At 37.0% G+C, this 26,338-nt stretch overlaps 1 protein-coding gene and 1 non-coding gene across 3 annotated transcripts in view; both read left to right on the plus strand.

Moving 5' to 3' along the window:
- The window catches only part of RP2 (RP2 activator of ARL3 GTPase), a 61,844-nt gene extending 36,607 nt beyond the window's left edge, over positions 1–25,237 (plus strand). The window contains exons 3-6 of one of the 2 annotated variants that reach the window (XM_058292128.2): positions 3,610–3,724; positions 22,867–22,952; positions 24,460–24,568; positions 24,797–25,237. In XM_058292128.2, coding sequence (XP_058148111.1) covers positions 3,610–3,724; positions 22,867–22,952; positions 24,460–24,543 — 285 coding nt within the window. In that variant the 3' untranslated portion in view covers positions 24,544–24,568; positions 24,797–25,237. Of the gene's footprint in view, positions 1–3,609; positions 3,725–22,866; positions 22,953–24,459 lie in introns of both variants that reach the window. The other variant, XM_058292127.2, reaches the window with a different exon arrangement.
- On the plus strand, positions 23,074–23,180 carry LOC111758803 (U6 spliceosomal RNA). The gene has a single exon (XR_002792956.1). It is a non-coding gene; the product is annotated as a U6 spliceosomal RNA (small nuclear RNA).
- Positions 25,238–26,338: the final 1,101 nt, after the last annotated feature.

Below are 26,338 nucleotides of genomic sequence, written 5' to 3' on the forward strand. Positions count from 1 at the left end.
CAGTCTATGGCAGCCAGAATTCCCTGCAGTTACCTGTATAGGTTGATGCAGGGCTCCTCAGCCTCTTCCCCGCCAGAGGCAGGGCTGAAGCCTAGGCATGCAGCAGGCTGATCTGCATGAAAGAAACTGGTTCCTGCCCACGCTGAGAGAGTCAGTCAGCCTGGCTTCCCCTCAGGCTGGGGGTGGAGTCAGAATGCTGGCTACTGGCCTCTTTCTGACTTGGGCTGGTTCACACCCCATCTGTTCCCAGGGTTATCTATCAGCCAGCAAAGTCCACCAATCAGCTGAAATCAGCAGCCACCTGTCCCTTCCTCCCCTATTTCTAGGAAATGGAGCTTCCAATTCCCGTCATGGAACAGCTTCTGGGGCTGCTCATCCAGCCAGAGTAGGATGATCGCTGGCCTCTGTGGCTTGGCTGGTAAATTTCCCAGAGAGGCTAACACAGGTCCCCGCAGCTTCTGCCCTGCTGGAGGTGGCACAGGGGCCTAGGCTAGACCTGCAATCTGATCTAGATGGAAAGAAGCCAGTCCCCACCAGCACTGGGATTTTCAGTCCACCCTGCTTCGCATTGTGCTATGTGCAGCTACCAGCCTCTTTCTGACTTGGACAGGCTCAAACTTTAGCTGTTGTCAGGATTATACTGCAGCCCACTGAATTTACTCATCAGTAGTCCAACCATCTCTTCCTCACCCGTTTTAGGAAGTGGAGCTTTCAATTCCAGCCGTGGAACAGCTCCCAAGGTGGCTTGTGCCTCCAGTGGAGGATGGGCACCGGCCTCCGCGGCGTGGAGCGCTCTACTTACGAATCTTCTCTGCAGATGGGCAGTCTCCTCCTTCCACTCCTTCAAGTATGTTGCAGGATGCACTTCTGGTATCCTGGAGCCCCCAACAGTTGCTTCAGCTAGTTCCAGAGAGCTCTGGGTGTTTGCTAACTGCCCTGTAGCAAGAGCTGACTCTAGGAGCTCCTTACTCTACTGCCATCTTGCTGGTTCTCCTATTTGCTACTCTTTTTAAAATAGGTATTCCCTTCCCCTCCAGATGGCTCCCTTGTCTGTTTGCTCATTGCTTGTGCTTGTTGCTTGTGCTCATTTTTATTTTTATTTTTTTGCTTGTCTGTTTTTCCTTTAGGAGGCACCAGGAACCAAACCCCGGACCTCCCATGTGAGTGGCAGGTACTCAACTGAGCCACATCCCTCCCCTATTTGCTACTTTTTAATGTATGTTTCTTTTTTCCGAGTTAGCATTGAGTTAGAGTTCTGAAATAGAATTTGAGTTTAAATCCAATTTAATGGAATAGTATAGAATAATGTAGCAATAAGATGAAAACCATCAGCCATTATTAAAACTGATTTTGTAGTAGAATAGCTGGAAAATGTTCAGAATCAAAAAAGTGAATAATTTTAGTGTATTATGAAGATCTCATTTTTTAAAAAGTATGTAAGTCTAGAAAGTTACATATACTAAAATTTTAACAGTTGTGATTATTAAGAATTGGATTAAGAATAGTGTTTACTCTTTTTTTATAGTTTTATGGGATTTTACAATGAACATGTATTGTTTCTGCAATTGGGTGAGAAAGAAAACTGGGAGGGTAAAAGGAAGTATACCTATATGGATGGCAATGGTGTTTTTGAGTGAGTGGCAGTATCTTGGTTGATGTTTTTTTGTTTCTATTTTATATTTTTCAAATGTTCTATCTTGAGCATATATTATTTTTTAATAATAAAAACCCAATAAGCTTTATTTTAAAAATAAGTGGTTAAATAACTGTACTTTTAAAACCTTTTTTCATAATTATTTTAAAAGTTAATATATACTCATGAAGAATTGTAAAATAGAGTAGAAATAAGTTTAAAAAGCATCTGTAATTTTACTATATCATGAAGTCTCCCTAAGAATAATTTTTCAATGTGATCAATCTATAATCAAATGAGTGGATTCAAATCCTAGCTATGTTACTTAATAGTTGTGTGGCTTTGAACTAATTTCTTTTTTTTTTTAAATTTCTTAAGTACCTTATGCCTTAGTTTTCTCATCCGTAAAATGAGGGTAATAATACTACCTACCTCATAAGAGGGTCATCAGTCCCATAATGCATGTAAAGTACTGCCTGGCACATAGTAAGTGCTCCATAAAATGTGATCCATTATTATCATGCTATACTATTGTAAAATGTTATTATGCTTTTTAAGTTAATATTATTATATTAGCTTTTCCCAATTTAACTATAACATCTTTGTAAACATAGTATTTAATGAAATAAGGTACTTCATCATGTGACTGTGCCATGATTTACTTACCCATTCTCCTCTCGTTGGACGTTTATTGAAATATCACCAAACTAAAGCTTCCATCTGGTTTATTTTAGTCAAACATTAAAAGAATTATGTTTTAAATTTTGAGGGACAATTTGCATTTATTTGACCTTTAATCTTTTTTTTGTCTTTATTTTTTTAATGTTACATTAAAAAAATATGAGGTCACCATATATCCCCACCCCCCTCACCCCACTCCTCTCCCCATAACAACAACCTCCTCCATCATCATGAAACATTCACTGCATTTGGTGAATGCATCTCTGAGCACCGCTGCACCTCATGGTCAATGATCCACATCATAGCCCACACTCTCCCATAGTCCACCCAGTGGGCTATGGGAGGACATAAAATGTCCGGTAACTGTCCCTGCAGCACCACCCAGGACAACTCCAAGTCCTGAAAATGCCCCCACATCACATCTCTTCCTCCCACTCCCTACCCCCAGCAGCCACCATGGCCACTTTCTCCACACCAATGCCACATTTTCTTCGATTACTGATCACACTAGTTCATGAATAGAATATCAGTAAATCCACTCTAATCCATACTCTATTCCTCCATCCTGTGGATCTTAGAATGGTTGTGTTCACTCCACATCTATATCAAGAGGGGGCTTAGATTCCACATGGATGCTGGATGCAATTCTCCTGCTTTCAGTTGTAGGCACTCTTGGCTCCCTGGTGTTGTGGTTGACCTTCTTCACCTCCATGTTAGCTGAGTGGGATAAGTCCAATAAACCAGAGTGTAGGAGCTGCAAGTCTGTTGAAGCTCAGGGCCTGGCTATCACATGGTCAGTCCAGAGATTCAGGTCCCTTGGGTATATATTAAACCCCAGCACCAACTACAGTTCTGGTAAAAGTAACAGGAGAGGCTTGTGAACAAAGATCACACCTGAGTCCAGCTCCATCACACAGAAACACAAACTCCAAAGTAGGGCCAACTGACATGACAATGAACTCCATCTGCCATGACCATAGATCCTGTGGGTCTCTGTAGCCCTCAGAAGAACCAATATCTGGGGTTGTATCTACTTTATCTGTCTCTGGGACTCTGCTCAGGTGTCTTAATAGTAGGCATTGCAGAACTAATTCTTAACCAGACCATCCATTTGGAAGAAAGAACCTCACGTATATGAGAACTTGTTACAGCAAACTCCCTGAGTTAGAGTCATAAGTAAAACAAAAATCAGCATACTGTATTGCATTTTATACAGAAAAGTATTATAATAAAAAAACATCATTTTAATCTCAGAAGTCCATTTTGAAATCTAAATAAGATTTTATTTTCCACAGATGATTGGTCAAGGCTTTTTTCTAGTTCAGACAAAAGAAGTGTCAATGAAAGCTGAGGATGCTCAAAGGGTTTTCCGGGAAAAAGCACCTGATTTCCTTCCTCTTTTGAACCAAGGTAAGTGAGGTACCTTCTGGATGATTTATATACTATTGTGTTTATTTTCTCAAAAAGCTGATTTGATTTATTCTGCTTTTAGTATTTCTTTTGCATTGCTTTTCTTTCTCATTTATGCTTTTCCTATTACTGTTCAGAAATGTCAAAATTTTACTCATTCAAGAAGCCTTATATAACTAACTAGAAATTAGGCAATAGGTTGTCCCCCCTATTCTACCTAACATCTTAATACTTTGAAAGTCACATTTTATTATTATGTATGTTATTTATTATTATTTTATTATTGTATTGCAGTGAATGTATATTTCTTTTTTTTTTTTTTTGAATGTATATTTCATACTCTCTGCCCAGAGTTACAAAACACTTAAGAATTCTTTCTTCCTTCAGTGTATACTGACCATACTGGAAAAGAAATAAGAAATATAAATAAAATTGTATACTATTTTATGTATTTAATATGGTTGATTAACTTTTAATGCATAATTACATTTGTTTTTATCAGAATTAGGTAGCATAACTCTACCCAGTTTTTGAGTGCCACTGATAAATTTCAGACACTGGAAATATGACTGCAAACAGAGGAACTGGATTTTATTTGCCTTCCAGATGGGTTGCTGTATATTTGAAGGTATACTGATTTTAGAGGACAGAGTACTATTTTCTGTCAGAGCTGAGTGCTCAAGGCTTATCAGGCTTTTCTTGACTGGCCTGAGCAAATACGTATAGTAATGTGCTATGCTGATTGGGAGTAGGGCACATCTACATTTACATGTTCTTTATGTTTAAGTAAACTGTAATCAACTGCAAAAACCTATACAAAAATGTAAAGGATCATTAGAATAATTGTAATAACTACTGGTTGTGACTACACTCTTAAGTATTAATGTACAATTTCATATACTTTTGTGGTTACTAAAGTAGTACTAAGGACTCACTCCAGCTCAGTATATGAATCTACCTCAGATTATACATAGGGAATTATGATCTGGCCCCTTTGATTAAACTATTTTGACATGAGAACATTCTGATTGAACCTTGAAAATGAACCTTTAAACTATCAACAGCTTTCAGAAACTGAATAAAGTAATGAGTGTAACAGATATCCTAAAACACGAGGATTAGGGATGAAGTGAGTGTAGGAGTAGATCTTAACTAATGCTTTATGTCAGGGGTTCTTAACCTTTTTTGTTCCATGGACCTCTTTGCCAGTAAGGTGAAAACCACTGACACCTTACTAAGTCCACACTATTCTGCGTATTATTAAATAAACACATCACATCCACATCAACATGTCCCCACAAGAATAATGGTTTCTTGAATTTCAATTCATGCCCATGGACTCCTTTTTAAGAACCCCTGCTTTATGTACTTGTTAGCAAAGCATCCAAAAAGCTTCTGTTGCTGCAGAAAGTAGAACTGAAACTAATGGGCAGATGTTACAGGAAGTTCAGCAAATAAACATTATATAAACAAGCCTTAAAGACAGGATGCCCAGATATGTCTCAAAGACTAATGAGGTCATGTCAAAAGGTCACAGGAACCAGCCTGAAGGAGTATCCCCTGGCTAGACTTGATACAATTTGAGCATCAAAAAGAATAATGACCCTACTTTGGAATTTGTTCTCCTGAATGTGATGGCGTTGGACTCAGATGTGACCTCTCTACGCATGCCTCTTCTGTCACTTTTACTGAACCTGTGATTGGTGCTGAGGTTGGTGTATACTCAGGAGACTTGAATCTCCGGACTGTTCATGTGCCAGCTGGGCCCCGAGCCTCAGCAGAGTTGCAACACCTACTCTCCATTTCGTTGGACTTACCCAGGTCAGCTAACAGGGAGGTGAGGGTAGTCAGCCACCACACCAGGGAACTGAAAGAGTCTACAACTGCAAGTAGGAGAATCCCATCCATCAGCCATGTGGGATCTAAACCCCCTCTAGATTTAGAGGTGGAGTGGACATTGCCATTCCAGGGTCCTCAGGATGGAGGAATAAAATATGGATTAGACTGGACTTACTGGTATTCTACTATAGAATTATTGTGACTCTAGCAATGGAAGAAACTGTGTCATTGATGTGGAGACAGTGGCCACGGGAGTTGCTGAGGACAGGGAGAGGGAAGAAGAGGTGTGATATGGGGGCATTTTTGGGACTTGGAGTTGTCCTGAATGATATTGCAGGGACAGATGTAGGACATTATATATCCTGCCATAACCCACTGAATGGACTAGGGGAGAGTGTAAACTACAATGTAAACTATACTCCATGCAATGTATGTATTCATCAGATGCAATGAATGTGCCACAATGATGAAAGAGGTTGTTAATGTGGGAGGAGTGGGAGTGGGTGGGGAGTGGGGGTATATGGGAACTTCTTTTATTTTTTGATGTAACATTTTGTGTGATCTATGTATTTTTTTAAAAAGATAATAAAAAAGAAAGGCAATGATTCATGCTCAGTTATGAAAGTCAATGACAGTTCATTTACTACCTAAAATATTTCTTTGCCAAACAGAAGCAATTATAGTAAACCAATTGTCAGAGTAATAGCAATCAAATAAAAAAAAATAGTGAGGAATAAAAAAAAAAGAATAATGAAGGTTCATTGATTTAGCAACACAAAAATCTATTAACCCACAGTAATAAAAAGGGGGAAGAAAGTGGGAATAAAGAAAATTGTTCTGCTTTTTACAGAAGACTATGAACTAATAAATGTAGAAGGAATGATAGGCTTTGGAAGTCACCAATTTTCAGCCCCCAAGATAGTAATTAATTCAGGACAAATATTATCAGTGGACACTAAAACTATTGGAATAAAAAGTTGCTGAGGAAAAGGATATTTAAACATTCTAGTGACATTTTAGGATAGATAATTCTTTGTGATGGAGGACTCACCTGTCTTGTATTATATGATATTTAGCAACATCCCTTGCCTCTACCCACTAGGTGCCAGTAGTAGCATCCCAGTTGTGGTAGCCAAAAATATTTTTAGACAGACATTGCCAAAAGTCCCCTAGAGGGGCAAAATCATTACCTGCTGAGAACCACTGTTCTAAGCTAAGGGTGGATTTGTTCTTTTAAGAATTCACTCACTCTTGTCTTAAATGGTTTATACTTCAGAGTCACTAGGTTTTCCTCTTCAATTAAAGTAGTCACAGTTATTTACTTTCACTTAATCAGGCTGTTTGATTGCTTAATAAGGGAATTCATTATGTTTTCCATCTTGAGAATCTTCCAAACCTGAGTAATTCTCAGAGCCATGTAGGGCGCTTTTAAAAATATGAATTTCCAACTCCCACCCCAGAAAGACTGATTCAAAATCTCTCTGTGATTTGCTCTTCGAATCTGCATTTTTTAAAAGTTTCCCCCACATGATTCTGATGATTAGTCAGGCTTGAGTTCCTTTGTTTTAGCAGTTCATTCATTCAACATAGTAGATGAGGTCTGAGAAGTAGTAGAGGAGGGGATAATGTGGGGCCTTATGGACCATTGCAGAGACTTTGGCTTCTAGCTCAAGTAAGTGAGATGAGAAGCTACTGAATGTTTTTATCTGTGATTTTTTTAGATGAACTTTTTATATTGGAATAGTTTTATATTTACAGAAAAATTGTGACGAGAGTATAGAGAGTTTCTGTATACCCCTCACCCAGCTTCCCCTAATGTTAACCATAGTACATTTGCCAAAACTAAGAGTTTTTTATTGGTACAATACTATTAATTTAAACTATAGACTTTATTCAAAGTTCATCAGTTTTTCTACTAATGTCCTTTTTCTGTTCCAGAATTCAATCCAGAGGCTTACATTGCGTTTAGTTGTTCTCTCTCCTCATTCTCTTCCAATCTCTGGCAGTTCTCAGTATTTCCTTATTTTTCATAACCCTGAACCTTTTGAACAGTACTGGTCAGTTGTTTTGTAGAATGTCCCTCAGTTTGGGTTTGTCTGATGTTTTCTTATAGTTAGACTGGGGTCATGGGTTTATTGAAAGAGGCTAAGTGCCCATTTCATCACATCACATTCAGGAATACATGATATCAACATGACTGGTGATGTTAACCTAAGCGACTAGATTAAGGTGGTGTCTGCCTGTTTTCTTCACTGTGAAGTTTCTGTTTTCCTTTCTGTACTCTATTTGGAAGCGAGTCACTAAGTAAAACCCACACTCAAGGAGAAAGGAATTAAGCCTCACCTCCTGAAGAGGGGATTCTGTATACATATAATATCTGGAATTCTTCTGTAAGGAGGATGTGTCCCTTCTCCCACATTTATTTATTCAATCATTTATGTCACTATGAACTCATAGATATTCATTTTATTCTTTGGATTATAATCCAATACTATCAAATTGTTCCAGTTTTATCCATTGGGAGCTCTTTTAGATTGGCTTCTCTGTTCCTTTGACATGCTCCCATCCTTTTTGATTTTGAACACTTCTTGCTTTCTGGTACTACAAGATGCTCCAGTGGAGCAGGTGTAGCTCAGTGGTTGAGCACCTTCTTTGTATGTGCGAGGTCCTGGGTTCATTCCCTGGTACCTCCTTTAAAAAAAAAAAAGATGCTCCAAGCTCATCTTGTATTTCCCAGCTACAGCTCTAGAATCAGCCATTTCTACAAGGAGCTCTGGTTCCTTTTACAGGAAAAATGGTATTTAGAAATCAATATCTGGACCCTAGGTGTGCCCACTGCTACTGGGGTACCACAGGTCCTAGACCCTCTCAACAGACAGAGCTAAGAAATATATGAGTGAATATTAACCTATATATACAACAAATATCTACAGTTATTTCTATATCTATCTATCTGTATATATATTAAAATGTCTTTCACTGTAATCCAGCACCACAGAGTTCATTTTAGCCTCCCTTCCCTTCTTTGTGACTTCTTACTCTGAAAATGAGAACCTGGATCACATTATCTACAATTTACTTATTTGTTCATCCATAGTGTACATATAATATAGTTTCAGAATTACTAACCAATACTCCTATGAGAAACTTATTTACCAGAGACAGTGTTTATGTACAGTTCTTTTTGTCTTTAGCCTTACAATATCCAGTCAAAACATCATTTTCCAGAGTTATTTGGGTCTGCTCCTTTTTCCCTCACTCCCTTCATTGAAGTTATGTCATACATTTGTAAAAAAGTTAGATTCACTTATCATGAGCTGCATTCCATCTAGGGATCCCTGGCATCTTGGTTAACTTTTTAAAATTTTGCATACAATGAAGTTCATTCTGCTTGGATCTTGACAAATACATAGAATCATGCATCCATTTCCCCAGTACGATCTCTCTAAAAATCCGCTTGTGCAGACCTTTTGTAGTCAACCAACCACAATTCCTGACAACTGACTTGTTGTCCATCCCTGTAATTTTGTCTTTTTCAGAATATCATATCAAAGGAATCATATAATATGTAGCCTTTTGGGTCTGACTTTTTTCACTTACATATAATATGTAGCCTTTTGGGTCTGACTTCTTTCACGCATTTTTGATTCATCCATGTTGCCAGGTGACTCAAAAGCTTGTTCTGTTTTATTGCTGATAGTATTCCTTTTATAGCTATATCATAGTTTGTATTTCCATTTACCCATTAGACATCTTGATTGTTGCCAGTTTTTGCCAATTATGGATAAAACTGTTATAAATTTGTATACAGGTTTTTTAGTATACTTAAGTTTTCAGTGCACTTGGTTAAGTAAGTAGGCTTGGGGGTGCTGGGTGGTATGGTAAGTGTATATTTAACTTCATAAGAAACTGTCAAACTTTTCCAAAGTGGCTATACCATTTTGAATTCCCACCAGGCATGAATGAGAGTTCCTTTTACTTTTTTGCCCCCATCCTGTGGACCCTGGGATGGTGATGTCCACTCCACCTCTATATCAAGAAGGGACTTATATTTCACATGGATGATAGATGCAATTCTCCTGCTTGCAGTCATAGGCACTCTCAGTTCCCTGGTATGTTGGTTGGCCATCTTCACCTCCCTGTTAGCTGACCTGGGTAAGTCCAATGAACCAGAGGATAGGAGTTGCAACTCTGCTGAGGCTCAGGGCCCAGCTGGCACATGAACAGTCCAGAGATTCAAGTCTTCTAAGCATACACCAACCCCAGCACCAAACACAGGTTCAGTAAAAGTAACAGAAGAGGCATGTGTAGAAAAGTCACATCTGAGTCCAACTCCATCAAACTCAGGAAAACAAATTCCAAAGTAGGGGCAACTGACACGGCACTGAACTCCAGAGCCATCTGCCATGACCATAGAACCTGTGGGTTTCCATAGCCCTCAGGAAAACCAGTACCTGGGGTTGTATCTACTTCAGCTGTCTCTGGGGTCTTGCTGAGGCATGCATAAGCACAACCCCTCTGATGACCTCCTGACTCTTTTTTGAAGACTCTTAGCCATATAAATGTATTCGTCTTTGCCATTTCCCCCTTTTATTCAAGGTCAAAAGCAGTTTTTAACACATGATCCTACATGTAGGTGAGATATTTTGCTGGTCTGAATTGACCCTTTTATTCAAGGTCTTTTTCTAGTTACATCATCAGCTGGTGCTTGGTAGTAATCCCTCGGTGCCAGGGAGGCTCATCCCCAGGAGTCATGTCCCATGCTGGGGGGAAGGTAATGTTTTTACATGCTGAGTTTGGCTTAGAGAGTGGACACATTTGAGCAACATGGAGGCTCTCGGGAGGTAACTCTTAGTACCCTGCAGCTCTAGACCTACTTCATATTTCAGGCACACAGGCTCATAAGCATAGTCATCAGTATCAAGGGCTCATCGTTGGACCATCCTTCTTTGTTGGTCTATGCTGTTGCACTTGGGGACTTGTTGCTGTTCCATTGGGGAATGTGATAGAACTCCCCTGGCTAGGAACTCAGCACTCCCTCAGTTGTCGTTTGTAACTGTAACTACTATGAAAATACCCAACATGTATCCAAACATTTTTATGTACCCTGTGTACATGCCCTGGAGAACTCCCTCCCAACCATGTGCCCCCCATCAATAACACCCCACACCAGTGTTCCTCCCCTGCCATAATTGAACCTCTTTGTGGTCCAAAACTTCTTCAAAAATGAAGCCAAATATATTGCCAAATTCAGTTAATAGGAAAATGAAATACAGTGATGGGTTTAAAGATTAGAAATAGAATACCTACTAATTTAGAAAAAATAAAGTAAAAATAAATTAAAGTATTAAGAAATGAAAAATAAAGCTTTGTCTTTGATGTTTTGCCTTTCATCACTGCAATAGGTGTTGTCCTGTATTTACAGCAGCAAGGCACTTTCATTTCTTCCTCAGTGTCTACATGCTTTTTTTTCCCTAATTTTTAATTTTGTCTTCACAAAAGGTTTAGATCTTAGTAATTCACATATACAATTCACATATACAATATATCCAACATCAAACCCTTTTCCCCCTTCCCCCGCAGTGATCTTTTTACATGTTCATATATATTCTTGCCAGCATTAATTTTCTAATATATGTGTGGGGATAGCTCATAGTGTTTTTTAAGTTCAACTTTTTATTTTGGAATAATTTTAAATTCATGGGAAAGTTGTCAAGGTAGTACAGAGTTCCCATATAACCTTTCACAGTTTCCTGTAGTATTAACATCTTACATAACCATGTACATTTTCTAGGTAGACAACCATGTTATCTGTGAATAGAGACAGTTTTGTTTCTTATTTTCCATTCTATATGTTTTTTTTTCTTGCATTATTGCGCAGACTAGGACTTCCATTCTATGATGTTGTAAAGGAATAGTGAGAGAAGACATCCTTGCCTTTTCCTCATCTCATGGTGAAAGTGTTCAGTCTCACTGCTAAGAATGATGTTGACTGTAGGGATTGTGTCCATACCCTTTATTAGGTTGAGGGGTTTCCCTTCTATCCCTCGTTTACTGAGTTTTTATCATGCATGGATGTTGAATGCTCTCTGAGCATATATTGAGATGATTGTATTTTTTTTTCTTATTTGTTCATAAAATATATGAATTACTTTGATTTTTGAATGTTGGATCTGCTTTGTATTCCTGGGATGAAATCCCTTGGGCATGATATCTCTATTATACATTGCTAGTTTCAATTTGCTAATATTTTATTGAGGGTTTTTACATAGTTGTTAATAAGGGATATTGGTCTGTAGTTTTCCCTTTTGTAATAGCTTTATTGAGATATAATTCAGATACCACAGAAGCAACCCATTTAAAGTGTACAATTCAGTCCTTTTTAATATATTCATGGAGTTGTGCAGCCATCACTACAATCAATTTTAGAACATTTTCATCATCTAGCTCCCCCAAAAAGTTCCCAAACCTATTAGCAGTCATTCCCCATTTCACCCCAACCTACTCAGTTCTAGGCAACCACTAATCTACTTTCTCTATATATAGGTTGGCCTTTTCTGGACATTTTATATAAATGCAATCTTAAAATATGTAGTATTTTGTGACCGCTTATTTTGCATAGTATAATGTTTTTAAGATTCACCCATGTTGTAGCCTGTATCAGTATATCATTCCTATATGGCTATATAATATTCCATTGTATGGATATACCACATTTGTTTATCCATTCAATGGTAGGTAGATATTAGGGTTGTTTCTCCTTTTTTGTTCTTTTGGATAATATTGCTGTGTACATTTGTGTACAAGTTTTCATGTAGATATATGTCTTCACTTATCTTGGATATATACCTTTTAGTTTTCTTGTAATATATTGGTCTGGTTTTGATATTAGGGTAATGCTGGCTTCATAAAATGAGTTAGAAAGTGTCCTTCCTCTTTTATGATCTTGAAAAGCTTGTGGAGAATTGATATCATTTCTTTCTTAAATGTGTAGTTGAATTCACCAGTGAAACTACCTGGGCCCTGAAGGTTTTTACTGTTGTTATTGAGGGTTTTAGTTACAAATTTAATTTATTTTATATATATAGGTCTCTTAAGGCTATCTCTTTCTTCCTGAGTGAATTTGGTAGTTTGCATCTTTCAAGGATGCATTGTTTCAATTCATTTACATATCAAATATATGGGCATAGAGTTGCTCATAATATTTCTTTCTTATTCTTCTTCTTGTCTGTGGAATCAGTAGTGATGTCTTTCTTCCATTCCTGCTATTGGCAAGTGGAGTTCTCTCTCCCCCATCCCACTCTCTCTCTCTTCCTCCCTCCCTGCCTCCTCTCCCCCTGTTTCTCTCTTATCAGCTTGGATAGACAGTGATCAATTTTATTGATAATTTCAAGGGAGCAGCTTTTGTTTCATTTATTTTTTTCTATTTTTCTTCTTTTGATTTCTTTGATTTCTCCTCTTTATTATTTCCTTTCTTCCACTTGCTTTAGGTTTAATTTGCTCTTTTTCTCTAGTTTTTTAAGGTTTAAGGTTAGGTTACAAGTTCTAGATATTTCTTCTTTTCTAACATTCATTTAATGTTACAGATTTCTCCTTAAGCACTGCTTTAGTTGCATCCCACAAATTTCAAGATGTTTTATTTTCATTTTCATTTATTTCAATGTTCAGCAAACTATAGCCCCATGGGCCAAATATGTCTCGCCACCTCTTTTTATAAATAAAGTTTTTTGGAGCATAGCCATGCCCATTCCTTTATCATTTATCCTTTGCTGCTTTTGTGCTACAATGGCAGAGTTGATTCACTGTGACAGACACCTTTATGGCCCATTGAGTTATGTACTCAGGAAAAAACATTTTTAATATATTCCTGTGGGTGTGAACCCCTTGTAAATAAGACCTTTTGAAGATGTTATGTCTAGTTAATATGTGGCCAACTGAATCAGGATGGGTCTTAATCCTATTACTAGAGGCCTTATAGAGAAGGCCACAGAGAAAGCCACAAGAAGCTAGAAGCCAGGATTCAATAGAACCTGGAAGAGAATGGAGAGAATATCTCCACGTGACCAAAAAGCCAGAGACCCGAGCATCAAAGGCAGCCAGCCCCAGAACACGACAGTCTTCAGGGAGAAAGCATCGCCTTGCTGACACTTCAGTTTTGGACTTATCCTAGCCCCAAAACCATGAGAAAATAAATTCCTGTCTTTGAAGCCCACCCATGGAATGGTATTGATTTTAGCAGCTGGGAAACTAAAACAGCTATAAAACCTAAAATATTTACTACTTAACCCTTTACATAAAGTAAAAGTGTGTTGACTCCTGACTTAAAAATATTTTTTAGTTTCCCTTGAGACTTAAAATTTGCCCCATTGATAATATAGAAGTATATTGTTTAATTTCCAAATATTTAGGTATTGTCCAAATATATTTGTTATTTTTTTTCCTGAGAAGTTTCACTTTTTTATTTTTTGCTTTTTTTCTTCTTTTTTTTTAAATGTTAGATTAAAAAAATATGAGGTCCCCAGATACCCACCACCCCCCTCGCCCCACTCCTCCCACGTCAACAACCTCTTTCATCATCATAGCACATTCATTGCATTTAGTGAATACATTTTGGAGCACTGCTGTACCACATGGATAGTGGTTTACATTGTGGTTTACACTCTCCCCCAATCCACCCAGTGGGGCCCTGGAAGGTCACACAATGTCCAGCATCTGTCCTTGCAGTACCACCCAGGACAACTCCAAACCTGAAAATGCCCCCACATCATATCTCTTTTTCCCTCTCCCTACCCTCAGCAACTACCATAGCCACTTTGTCCACATCAATGCTACAATTTCTTCCATTACTAATCATAATAGTTTCATAGTAGAATATCAGTAAGTCCACTCTAATCCATACTCTATTCCTCCTGCCTCTGGACCCTGGGATGGTTATGTCCACTCCACCTCTATATCAAGAGGGGGCTTAGATTCCACATGAATGATGGATGCAATTCTCCTGCTTGCAGCTGTAGGCACTCTTGGCTCCCTGGTGTGGTGGTTGACCTTCTTCAGCTCCCTGTTAGCTGGCTGGGGTAAGTCCAATAAACCAGAGAGTAGGAGTTGCAAGTCTGCTGAGGCTCAGGGCCTGGCTGTCACATGGACAGTCCAGAGATTCAGGTCTCCTGAGTATACACCAAACCTAGCACCAACCACAGGTCTGGTAAAAATAACAGAAGAGGCATGTGTAGAAAGGTCACATCTGAGTCCAACTCCACCACACTCAGGAACACAAACTCCAAAGTGGGGCCAACTGACATAGCACTGAACTCCAGAGCCATCTGCCATGACCGTAGAACCTGTGGGTCTCCGTAGCCCTCAGGAGAACCAGTACCTGGGCTTCTGTCTACTTTGGCTGTCTCTGGGACCCTGCTGAGGTGTGCATAAGCATTACCCCTCTGATGACCTCCTGACTCTTTTTTGGAGACTCAGCCCTATCAAGTCATTTGTCCTTTCCATTTCCCCCTTTTATCCAAAGTCATAAAGCAGTTTTTAACACCTGATATTACATGTAGGCTGAGATATTCTGCTGGTCTGAGTTGACCCTTTTATTCAAGATCTTTTTCTAGTTACATCATCAGCTGGTCCTTGGTAATAATCTCTCAATACCCAGGAGGCTCATTCCCAGGAGTCATGTCCCATGCTGGGGGGGAGGTAATGTTTTTACATGCTGAGTTTGGCTTAGAGAGTGCACACATTTGCACAACATGGAGCCTCTCAGGAGGTAACTCTTAGGCACCCTGCAGCTCTAGGCCTAGTTCGTATTTCAGGTGCACAGGCTCATAATCATAGCCATCAGTATCAAGAGCTCATTGTTGGACCATCTGTCTTTATTGGTCTTTGCCATTGCACTTGGGGCATTGTTGCTGTTCCACTGGGGAATGTGATAGAGCTCCCCTGGCTAAGAACTCCGCACTCCCTCAGTTGTCGTTTTTAACTGAAACCAGTATAGAAATATCCAAACATTTTTATGTACCCTGTACACATGCCCTGGAGAACTCCCTCCCAACCATGTGCCCCCTATCAATAACACCCCACACCCATGTTCCTCCCCTGCCATAGTTGAACCTCTCTGTGGTCCAAAACTTCTTTAAAAATGTAGCCTAATATATTGCCAGGTTCCATTAATAGTAAAATGGAATATAGTGATGGGTTTAAAAGTTAGATATAGAATACACACAAATTTAGAAAAATTAAATAGAGTAAAAATAAATGGGGGTATCAAAAAATGAAAAAATGAAAAAGCTTTGTATTTCACATTTTGCCTTTCATCACTGCTATAGGTGTTGCCCTGTATGTACAGTGGCAGGGCAATTTCTTCCACTTATTCCTCAGTGTCTACATCCTTTCTTTTTTTTTCTACTTATTAAGTGTCTTCACAAAACTTTTAGATCACAGTAATTCACATATACAATATATGGTACTCCCACATATCCAACATCAAACACTTTGTCCCCCCCCCCCCAGCAATGATCTTTTTACATGTTATGTATAAAAGTGTATAGGCTAAAATGTAAACTATAATGTAAAACATAAGATAACTAAAAATTTAAAAATTGTATAGTCTAAAATATAAACCATAGTGTAAACCCAAATGGAACCATGTTTGAAAGCTATTGTTTCAATATCTGTACATCAGGTACAGCAAATATTTCTGTTATTGATTTCCATATTAATTCTGTTATGGTCTGAGAATGTACATTGTATGATCTTTATTTTTTTTTAATTAGTTAAGATTTCTTTTATGGCACAGAATATGGTCTGTCTTGGTGAATATTCCATGGACACATGAGAAGAATGTGTAATCTGCTGTTGATTGGTGGAACATTCTGTAAATATGCATTAGGTCATGTTAGTTGATAGTGCTTTTCAGGTCATCTCTATCTTTACTGATTTTCTCCCTAACATATTCTATCAGTTAATGAGGCAGGAATGTTGAAGTCTTTTACTACAATTCTGGATTGTGTATTTTTCCTCATGTACTTTGAAGCACTGTTGTTAGGTGCATACACATTTAGGATTGTTATATCTTCTTGGAGAAGACATATAAGGATTATTAAGTCTTAGAGAGTACATATTAGGATTGTTATATCTTCTTAGAGACTCCTTTATCATTATGTAATGCTCTATCTCTGATAATCTTCCTTCTTCTGAAGTCTTCTTTATAATCTGAAATTAACATAACCTATCCAGCTATCTTTCGGTTAGTGTTTCATGGTGTTTCAGTTTGCCAGTCTGCTAATGACAAGTACCACACAATGGGTTGACTTAACAACAGAAATTCATTGGCTCAGGTTTTCAGGTATTAAAAGGCTTGCTTCCTCCTGAGGTCAGTAGCATTCTGGATGGCCAGCAGTCTTTGGGTTCCTTGGCTTTTCCATCACATGGCAATGTCCTCTCCTTTTTTTTTTCTGGGTTCTGTTGACTTCCAGCTTCCAGCTCCTCCCTGTGGCTTTCTCTCACTATTTCTGGATTTTGTCTGCTTATAAAGGACTCCAGAAATCTGGATTAAGACCCAGCCATATTCAGTTTGGCCACACCTTAACTAAAAATAACATCTTCAAAAGATCCTATTTATAATGGGTTCATACCCACAGGAATGGGATTAAGATTAAGAACATATTTTTTAATGGGGTTCGTAATTCGACCTATCAAATGGGATATCTTTATCCCTTTTCTTTTAACTTATCAAAGTCTGTATGTTTAAAGTGGTTTTTTTTGTAGACAGCATATAGTTGATTCTTGCTTTTTAATCCAATCTGACAATCTGCCTTTAATTTTTGTTTAGAACATTTCACATTTAAAGGATTATTGATATAGATGGATCAAAATCTACCATCTTGTTAGATGTTTTCTATTTGTTCCATTTGTTCTTTGTTAACTTTTTATTTTTGAGCATTTTTATGATTCTATTTCAGCTCCACTATTGATTTATACCTCTTTTTAATGGTTGCCCTAGGGTTTACAGTACGCATTTTTAAATAATTCTAGTCCATCTTCTAATAATATTATTCTACTTTATCTGCACTGTAAGGATCTGGTAACATTATAGTCACAATTTTTTCCTACCATCCCTTATATCTTTATTTTACCATTACATATGCTATAAACACCTAAATACACTGATAATGTTATTGCTTTAACCTGCCAATTATTTGAAAGCAATTTAAAATAAGAAAAATCTAGATCATATCTTACTGGAGATTTTTGAGCAGAGTAATGCCATGGTCCTTTTAAAATATGATATCACTCTGATTCCTCAAAGAGGAAAGCAGAGCGACCAGCTAGGAGTTTGTGCTGTGATCTAGTTAAGGCATGATAGTGGCTAATTCCAAGGTGGTGTTAGATAGCTTAGAAAGATTCACTAGATAGAACATCCAGGAATCTTTTGTCTACTTTAAAATTTGACAATTTTTGTGACATCTCAAATATTCAGATTTAAAGCTACTGAAAACTATTTGAAAAGATGTTCATGTTAAAACACTAAAAACATGGAAAATTATTTCGCTGTAAAATGGAATGAAGTTCTAATGCTGCAACATGGATGAATCTTGAAAACATTATGCTGAGTGAAATAAGGCACAAAAGGACAAATACTGATTGATTTCACTTAAATGAAATATCTAGAAAAATCAAATTTGCAGAGACAGAAAGCAAGATTAGAAGTTACCAGGGGTAGGGGGAGAAGAAACAGAGAATTGCTGCTTGGTGGGTATAGAGTGTTTGTAAATTGGGGAAAGTTTTAAATGAAAAAATAAAGTAAAACACATACACACACAAAGGGAAGCGGATGTGGCTCAAGCATTTGGGTGCCTGCCTACCACATGGGAGGTCCAAGGTTCAGTTTCCAGTGCCTCCTAAAAAAAAAAGAAGATGAGCAGATACAGAGAGCAGACAGTGAGTGCAAACAACAATGTGGGGGTGGGGGAATAAATAAAATCTATTTTTAAAAAACAAAACACTAAAAACATCAGTGATACTTGTTGACTTCAGTAAATAATCAGTAATTGCAGTCATCATCATTATACAGACAGATATGCTTAAAAAGTGCATTGTCAGGAAGCAGATATACTCAGTGGTTGAGTACCTACCTCCCACAAACGAGGTCCTTGGTTCAATACCTGGTACCTCCTTTAAAACAAACAAAAAAAAAGAGAACAAACTATCCAATTAAAACATGGGCAAAAGACTTGAAAAGACAATTGTCCAAAGAAGAAATACAAAACACAGCAAGTGCAGAAGAATGAGGGGGTGGGAAGAGATAAATAAATAAATAAAATCTTAAAAAAAAAAGAAGAAGAAATACAACTGGCAAAGAAACACATGAAAAAAATGTTCAATATCATTAACAATTAGGGAAATGCAAATAAAAACTGCTTGAAATTGAAACTTAGCCTAGTGACGTAGGGTGTCTAAGAGTTACTTACTGGGAGTCTCCTTGTTGCTCAAATGTGGCCTCTCTCTAAGTTGAACTCAGCATATAAAAACAATAACTTCTTCCCAGCATGGGACATAACTCCTGAAGATGAGCTCCTTGGTACTGAGGGATTGCTACCAAGTACCAACAAGTAATGCATCTGGAAAAAAAAAGAAAAGATCTTGACCAAAAGGGGGGAAAGCTAAAGACAAATGAGTTTGGATGACTAAGAGACTTCAAAGTGAGTTGGGCGGCCATCCCGAGGTAGTGCTTATGCACATTTCAACAGGATCTCATTGACAGCCAAAGTAGATGCTAACCCAAATAGTGAAAGTCCTCTGGGAAATGGAGATATCCAGACACTATAGTCAGGGCAGACAGCTCAGGAATTTGGCCCCTTGCCAGTGGGCCCTAATCTGGTATTTATGCTCCCCAGTGTGACAGTTAGACTCGGCAGTGGTTTCCCTATGCATGACTCTTCTCTCCTTCTATTTGAACATAAAATTAGTACTAGAGTTGGTAAGTATGTATCCAGGAGATTAAAATCTTCAGGCTATCCATGTGCCAGCTGAGCCCTGAATCTCAATGGAGTTGTAACACCTACTCTCTGGTTCAATGGACTCACCCAGAACAACTGATGGGGAGGAAATGATGGACAAATAACATACCAAGGAACCAAGAGTGCCTACAACTGCAAGCAAGAGAGTCCCATCCAGCAGATGTATGGGATCGAAGCCCCCCTAAATTAATAGTGGAGTGGGTATCACCATCCCAGAGCCCTCAGGATTGGGAAACGAACTATGGACTAAAATAAACTTACTAGTATTCTACTATAGACTTATTGTGATTCAAGCAATGAAAGAAATACCACTGTTGTGAAGGCAGTTATCCATGGATGTTCTGGGGTTAGGGAGAAGGAAAACCACATGTAATGGGGGGGCATTTTCGGGACTTGGGAATCATCCTGAATGACATTACGACAGATACAGGCCATTATATATCCAGCCATAACCTACAGAGTATAAGCTACAATGTAAACTATAATCCATGCTTAGTGGCAATGCTCCAAAATGTGTTAATCAATGGCAATAAATGTACCACACCAATGAAAGATATTGCTAATGTGGGAGAATGTGGGAGATGTGGGAAATGGGGCATATGGGAATCACCTATATATTCTCTGTAACATTTATGTAATTGAAGTATCTTTTAAAAAATAAAAGTGAAAAAAAAAACATACTACATGCAACCTAAATCTTATTTTGACAGCTGTCATTAATGCAAGCATTTAAATAAATGTGTTCATTTTATTTTCTTCCCAAAAAAACACTGCTGTGAGATATCTTTTCATACCTATTAGACTGGCCACTATTAAAAAGTCAGAAAACCGTAAATGTGGAATGCTTATTCACTGTTGGTGGGGATGTAGAATGGTACCGCCACTGTGGAGGACTGTTTGGCAGTTCCTAAGAAAGTTGAATATAGACTTGCCATGTAACTTGGCAATACCATTGCTTGATATATACCCAGAAGAACTGAGAGCAGTGATATGAATAGCATCTGCACACCAATGTTCATAGCAGTGTTACTTACAATAGCCAAAAGATTGAAACAACGCAGGTGTTCCTCAACTGATGAATGGATGAACAAACTGTGGTGTATACACATGATGGAATATTATGCAGCAGTAAGAAGAATTGAAGTTGTGAAGCATATGACAACATGGATGAACCTGGAGGATGTTATGTTGAGTGAGGCAAGCCAGACACAAAAGAACAAACACTGTATGATTGCACTATTACAAACTAAATATATTATGTAAACTCAGAGAATTAATAATTAGAATATAGGTCACCAGAAAATAGAATGAGGGTACAGAATGGAAAGCTGAGGGTTAATCTGTACAGAAATGGTTAAAAGGTTGTTTGTAAGTCTTTGGAAGTGAATAGAAATGGTGAGAGCACATCATGCTTTTCCTGAATAGCAGTGCTATTGCATGGGAATGACAAAGGTTGAAATGGAAAGCCTAAGGACATTTATATTACTAGAAGAAGGAAAGCTAAAAAATGTAACATGGGACTGTATAACAGTGAAACCTCATGTAAAATACAAATATGTGTGATATTGCATATATAAGACTATTTTTACAATATATAAACACAAATAGAGAGAAGGAAACAGAATAGCAACTGTATATGGCAGGGGAAGCATAGAGAGATTGAGAGGTGATGAGTTTTGCTTGTTTTTTTTTAAATTACTATTATTATTACTGGAGTAATTAAAATGCTCTAAAAAGGACTGAAGTGATGAATGCACAACTATGTAATTATACCAAATACCACTGTACACTTTCGATGGATTTGTTTTATTAATATGTATCAATAAAATTGATTTGTTTAAAAAATTAAATAACAAGGTACAGAAAAGTTTCATTTTTATCCCTTACCCATCTCTCTACCTTGTCCCCACCTGCCTTCTATAGGTAAATATTTTTCTTAGATTTTTCTTGCTCAATATTTATTTTTTATATCAGTTAAACCTTCTGAAAAGGTCCATGTGTTGGGGTAGGCACCCTGATTAAAAAAACCTTTTCTTGTCAGCCTTTGCTAAGAATTCATCCCTCTTTCTACTCATCCATTTCTTGCTTCATTTGATTCCCTCTTATTTCCTTACTCCTTCACAGGAGCAAGAAAATGTTCCCCAGTTACCTTCTTTACTGAGCATCTGTCTTGATGCATCCATTATGATGTGAAAAACTCATACTTTAATTTATTCTGTGTATCTAATTATATATTTGCCTTTTCTGTATTTGTTATGACTAGAAATCACAAGCCCTTCCCTTATTTATTTTGGTGCCCCGTATAGTGTGATTTTTTTCTCTCTCTTTGCCTTGTCTTGTGGTACATGACTACATTCAACTAGTATTTTGTATGCATTCAACTTAGTATTTCATTACTTAGTACTTCTTTTTTTAATGAGTTTGTCTTTTTCAGGAAATTTTAGGGTATTGGAATTCCCTGGAGGTTAGAACTCCTCCATTACTGTAAGAGATAAGCAGCAAATCTGCTAGGAAATACAGTGATAGCTGAATTGAAGGGCATATTTTGCTTGGCTATTATGGCCATTCTTGCCGGCAACTGGATATCAGTAGTGCCAATGCAACATTTAAATCCAAATTGAAATCATGAGTCTTTACCCCAGAATTTAAAGTGCAGGTAAGTTGAAAGTATTAAAATTAATGTATGGGAAAGGAGATACAGATATTGCTATTCAGAGGCTTAAAACTAAAAACTTGGTCTTTGGTTCTAGAATGTAGTTTAAGGTCACATTCAAGAAAATACTTTCAGAGGGTGATTACTTTTGGGACCTGGCCTCAATTCCTATTTGGCTTGGCTCCATTATAGGTGGCCCAGAACTTGGCTGGTAAGTAGGAGAGTTGGAAGCAAGGTTGATTGCCTGGCAAAACCTAATAATGTTGACTTGAATTGCTGTTGCCCTTGTTTGCTATTTTATCAGCTTTTTTTTTTTTTACTGCTAATTGGGTAGTTTTTATAGAAGAATGAAAATCAGATGATCTATGTACCACACTTTAACATTGTAACACTAGTCCTCTAATAACACTGAGCTACTCTTTATGTGATGGGACCTTGTTTAATTTTAATTTGTTCTTTGATAAGGGTAGGAAGAAGCAGTTGAAGTGATGTGTCCAATCTTTCTGTTTCCCATCTCTTCCCTTTCACTTACCCCAAAAGGATATCCTAGAGATTCTTCAGGGAAGAGTAAAAAGATTAATTTTAGAATATATTTCTATTCATTTTAAGAAAATACTTCTTGGGTTTGCTTATAGGTCCTGTTATTGCCTTGGAGTTTAATGGAGATGGTGCTGTAGAAGGATGTCATCTCATTGTAAATGAGTTATTCAATGGAACCAAGGTATAAAATTATATTGACTATATATTTATATTTCAATTAAACCTTTTCATTTTATTTCCTTTTCCTTACAATCAAATAGTGCCTTTATCTCTGAAGTTGCTTAGAATGAAAATAAAAACCAGTGCTTACTTTGGCAGCACATATACTAAAAATGGAACAATACAGACAAGATTAGCATGACCCCTGTGCAAGGATGACACACAAATCTGTGAAGCGTTCCATATTTTAAAAAATAAATAAAATAAAAACCAGCAAATCATGATATTTAGAAAAATAATAGCTGGGAACAATACTTTGGGTATCCTCGCAAAATTAAAACTGTATAAAACAATTACAAAATAAGAATCTACTTATTTAAACATTCAGGAGTGAGTACATTTTTAAAGTAAAAAATAAATCTGATCAAATGTCTTTTTAAGCCCCTATATTTTATAGAACAGATAGGTTGGAAGAATTATATTTCTAAGAGTATGTGCTTTAGACAGATGATCCTGTTACCCAATGTTCATTTTTATTTGTTTTAATACTTCACAAAAACTTAAACATGAGGTATGTGTAGAAATCATTATTACCTCTAGGTAGTTTCCAGATATGCTCGTGGAGTTGCTGTGTCTAAGAATTTCAGACTTAAGTAACTTAATGTAAAAATCAGACATTCCAAAGAGGGATTAAATGAGTAAATATATAATGGACTATTTGTTGATAAATGTCTTAGGGGGAATTTTTTATTTTGTCCTGTGATTTGGCTAGTTCTTTGACTTTGCATAATTTAAAGTATTTTGTATTCTATCTTACATTATCTTCACAACAATAATGAAGGAGAGGGTAAATATAATAGATTGACTAGAAGAGGAAGCAGATAAAATGGTTATAAGATTTGGAGTTTTTAGTGGTGAATGATGTAGAGATTATCTAATCTAACTTTCTCATTTTGCATGTGTGTTAACAGCCCAGAGAGGTTTATTAGATGTGATAAAGTTGGAATAGAACCCAGGTCTCCTCTAATTCTTGACTGACATTTATAAAAACTATTTTTGAAGGGTTCTGTTGAGTACTGATTTATTTATTTGATGTTTAAAAGATTATTTGAAGTTAGTAATATATCTTTGGCAGCTTTTTAAAAAATTATGTCTTTAGGTTTTACCTTAGCCTATTGAGATTATTATTAGAAAATAGAATTATTTAGGAGCTTTCATACTATTGACTGAATGATACATTGAAAAAACACACTGTAAAATTCCAAGTGTAATAAAATACAACTGGAGCATGATAAAAAGCAGAGACTTTAATTATATCATAAGTTCCTTTAAAACACTTCGCATTATGTCTATTGAAACTATATTTCATGGATTCTACAGAAAATCTAGAAATTAAATATAAATAAGCATGTACTTGAATTTCTTTTAAGTAGCAAACTTGTGACTTTATTCTGTAGAGAACATAGGCTTTGGCATTTTGAGATTACTAGTACTTATTTTTTGTTTCTTCATTTTTCTATTTAAAATAGATGTTTATATCAGAAAGCAAGGAGACAGCATCTGGAGATGTAGACAGCTTCTACAATTTTGCTGATATACAGATGGGAGTGTGAAGTGTAATGTGGAACCAAGAACTTGGTATTAAGCCTTTTTCAATTTGTGTATATAAAGTTTGATGATAAACTTTTGTATAGCAGTGAATTTCACTAATGCTAAAATAGTTAAAAGTTTATTTTTTAATAAATTTCAAGTATTGCATCTTTTAATTAGGTGCAAAAGTAGTTCATTTTAAATTAAGTAGTTTTAAGTAGCTTAAAAATATTTAAACTACTTCTCCAACACACTTGCGGTTTTGTTTCTTTGCAGATGGCACTCTTATTAGAAAACAGAAGTGGCTAACAGTTCATAATTTTATTTCTAATTAAATGTTATTTCAAATCTGTTAAAATTTAAACTTTCATCAGTGCTTCATGATATTTGTTTGAGAACCTATTTCATTACTTATTTTATCTTTTTTAATTTAGAGGTTTTTTTTTTTACTAGCTCATCAATTAGAATGAACCGATATACATTGTTTTCATGTATACATAGCCAGTTAAATAGTTGCTTCCTAATTGCATGATAGGCAAATGAAATTTTATACCTGGAGTTGATATACTTTGTAAATTGAATTTTTTAAAGAGATAGGCATTTGATACTGTCTAACTTTGCAAGTAACTCTGCTAACTGATGTTGGTATAGCTGTTTAAAGACTACTTCATGAAAAGCATGATTATTTGAATAAATCAAACATTTTTAGTTTTTGAACATGACTTCTGGATGATTCTTCTACTTCCTGGTAAGAAAGGTATAGAGGGAAGCGGATTTGGCTCAACTGATAGAGCATCCGCCTACCACATGGGAAGTCCAGGGTTCAAACCTGGGGCCTCTTGACCCGTGTGGTGAGCTGGCCCATGTGCAGTGCTAATGCGTACAAGGAGTGCCATGCCCTGCAGGGTGTCCCCCGCATAGGGGAGCCCCACGCACAAGGAGTGCGCCCTGTAAGGAGAGCTGCCCAGGGCAAGAAAAGTGCAGCCTGTCCAGGAGTGGCGCTGCACACACGGAGAGCTGACACAGCAAGATGACGCAACAAAAAAAAGAGACACAGATTCCTGGTGCTGCTGACAAGAATCCAAGCGGACACAGAAGAACACACAGCGAATAGCCACAGAGAGCAGACAACTAGGGGGGCGGGGAAGGGGAGAGAAATAAAATTTAAAAAATAAAAAATCTTTTTAAAAAAATAAGAAAGGTATAGATGCAACACTAAAACTCTAAAGCCCAATTACCTGATGTTTTTAAAATGGTGATTACTGTTTTATTAGCTCTTGTGAGCTATGAGGAGAATCAGAATAAAACCTTGTGGCATTCAGGTAAGAAATATTTAGGCATGGTGATAAACTATGTGGGTTATTAAAAAACTAAATTTGATTTTCATTAGATAATCATATCAAATAATTTTCAAGTACAGTAAAATTATTTTGGTTGTTTTAAAGCATTATTTTCCACATCTACCTGATCATAATAATTTACTGGATGCAGGTAAGGCTTCTTGTTAAAAATACATATTCTTGGGCCCTATCCCCAGATGTACAGAATCAGTCCCCAGGGATAAAACTGATTCAGGGGATAAGTTGTAATCTAAATCAGTTCAGAGAATGTTGATAGGTTAATCTTGTGATAAGGGTCTGAACCTGTCATCTACCTTGCATAGAGCAGCTAATAGGAAATCAGTTTTCGTAGTTCTTTTTTTAAATGAACCTTAAAGTTAATTCTAACTTGATAAGACTGAAAATAGCCACTCATAAAAACTCCTCTTATGTTTGATACTAAGAATGTATTATCATGTTTAAATTAAAATGTTTTTAG

The sequence above is a fragment of the Dasypus novemcinctus genome, chromosome X (assembly GCF_030445035.2).
Source record: "Dasypus novemcinctus isolate mDasNov1 chromosome X, mDasNov1.1.hap2, whole genome shotgun sequence".
In the NCBI taxonomy this organism is placed as follows: Eukaryota; Metazoa; Chordata; class Mammalia; order Cingulata; family Dasypodidae; genus Dasypus; species Dasypus novemcinctus.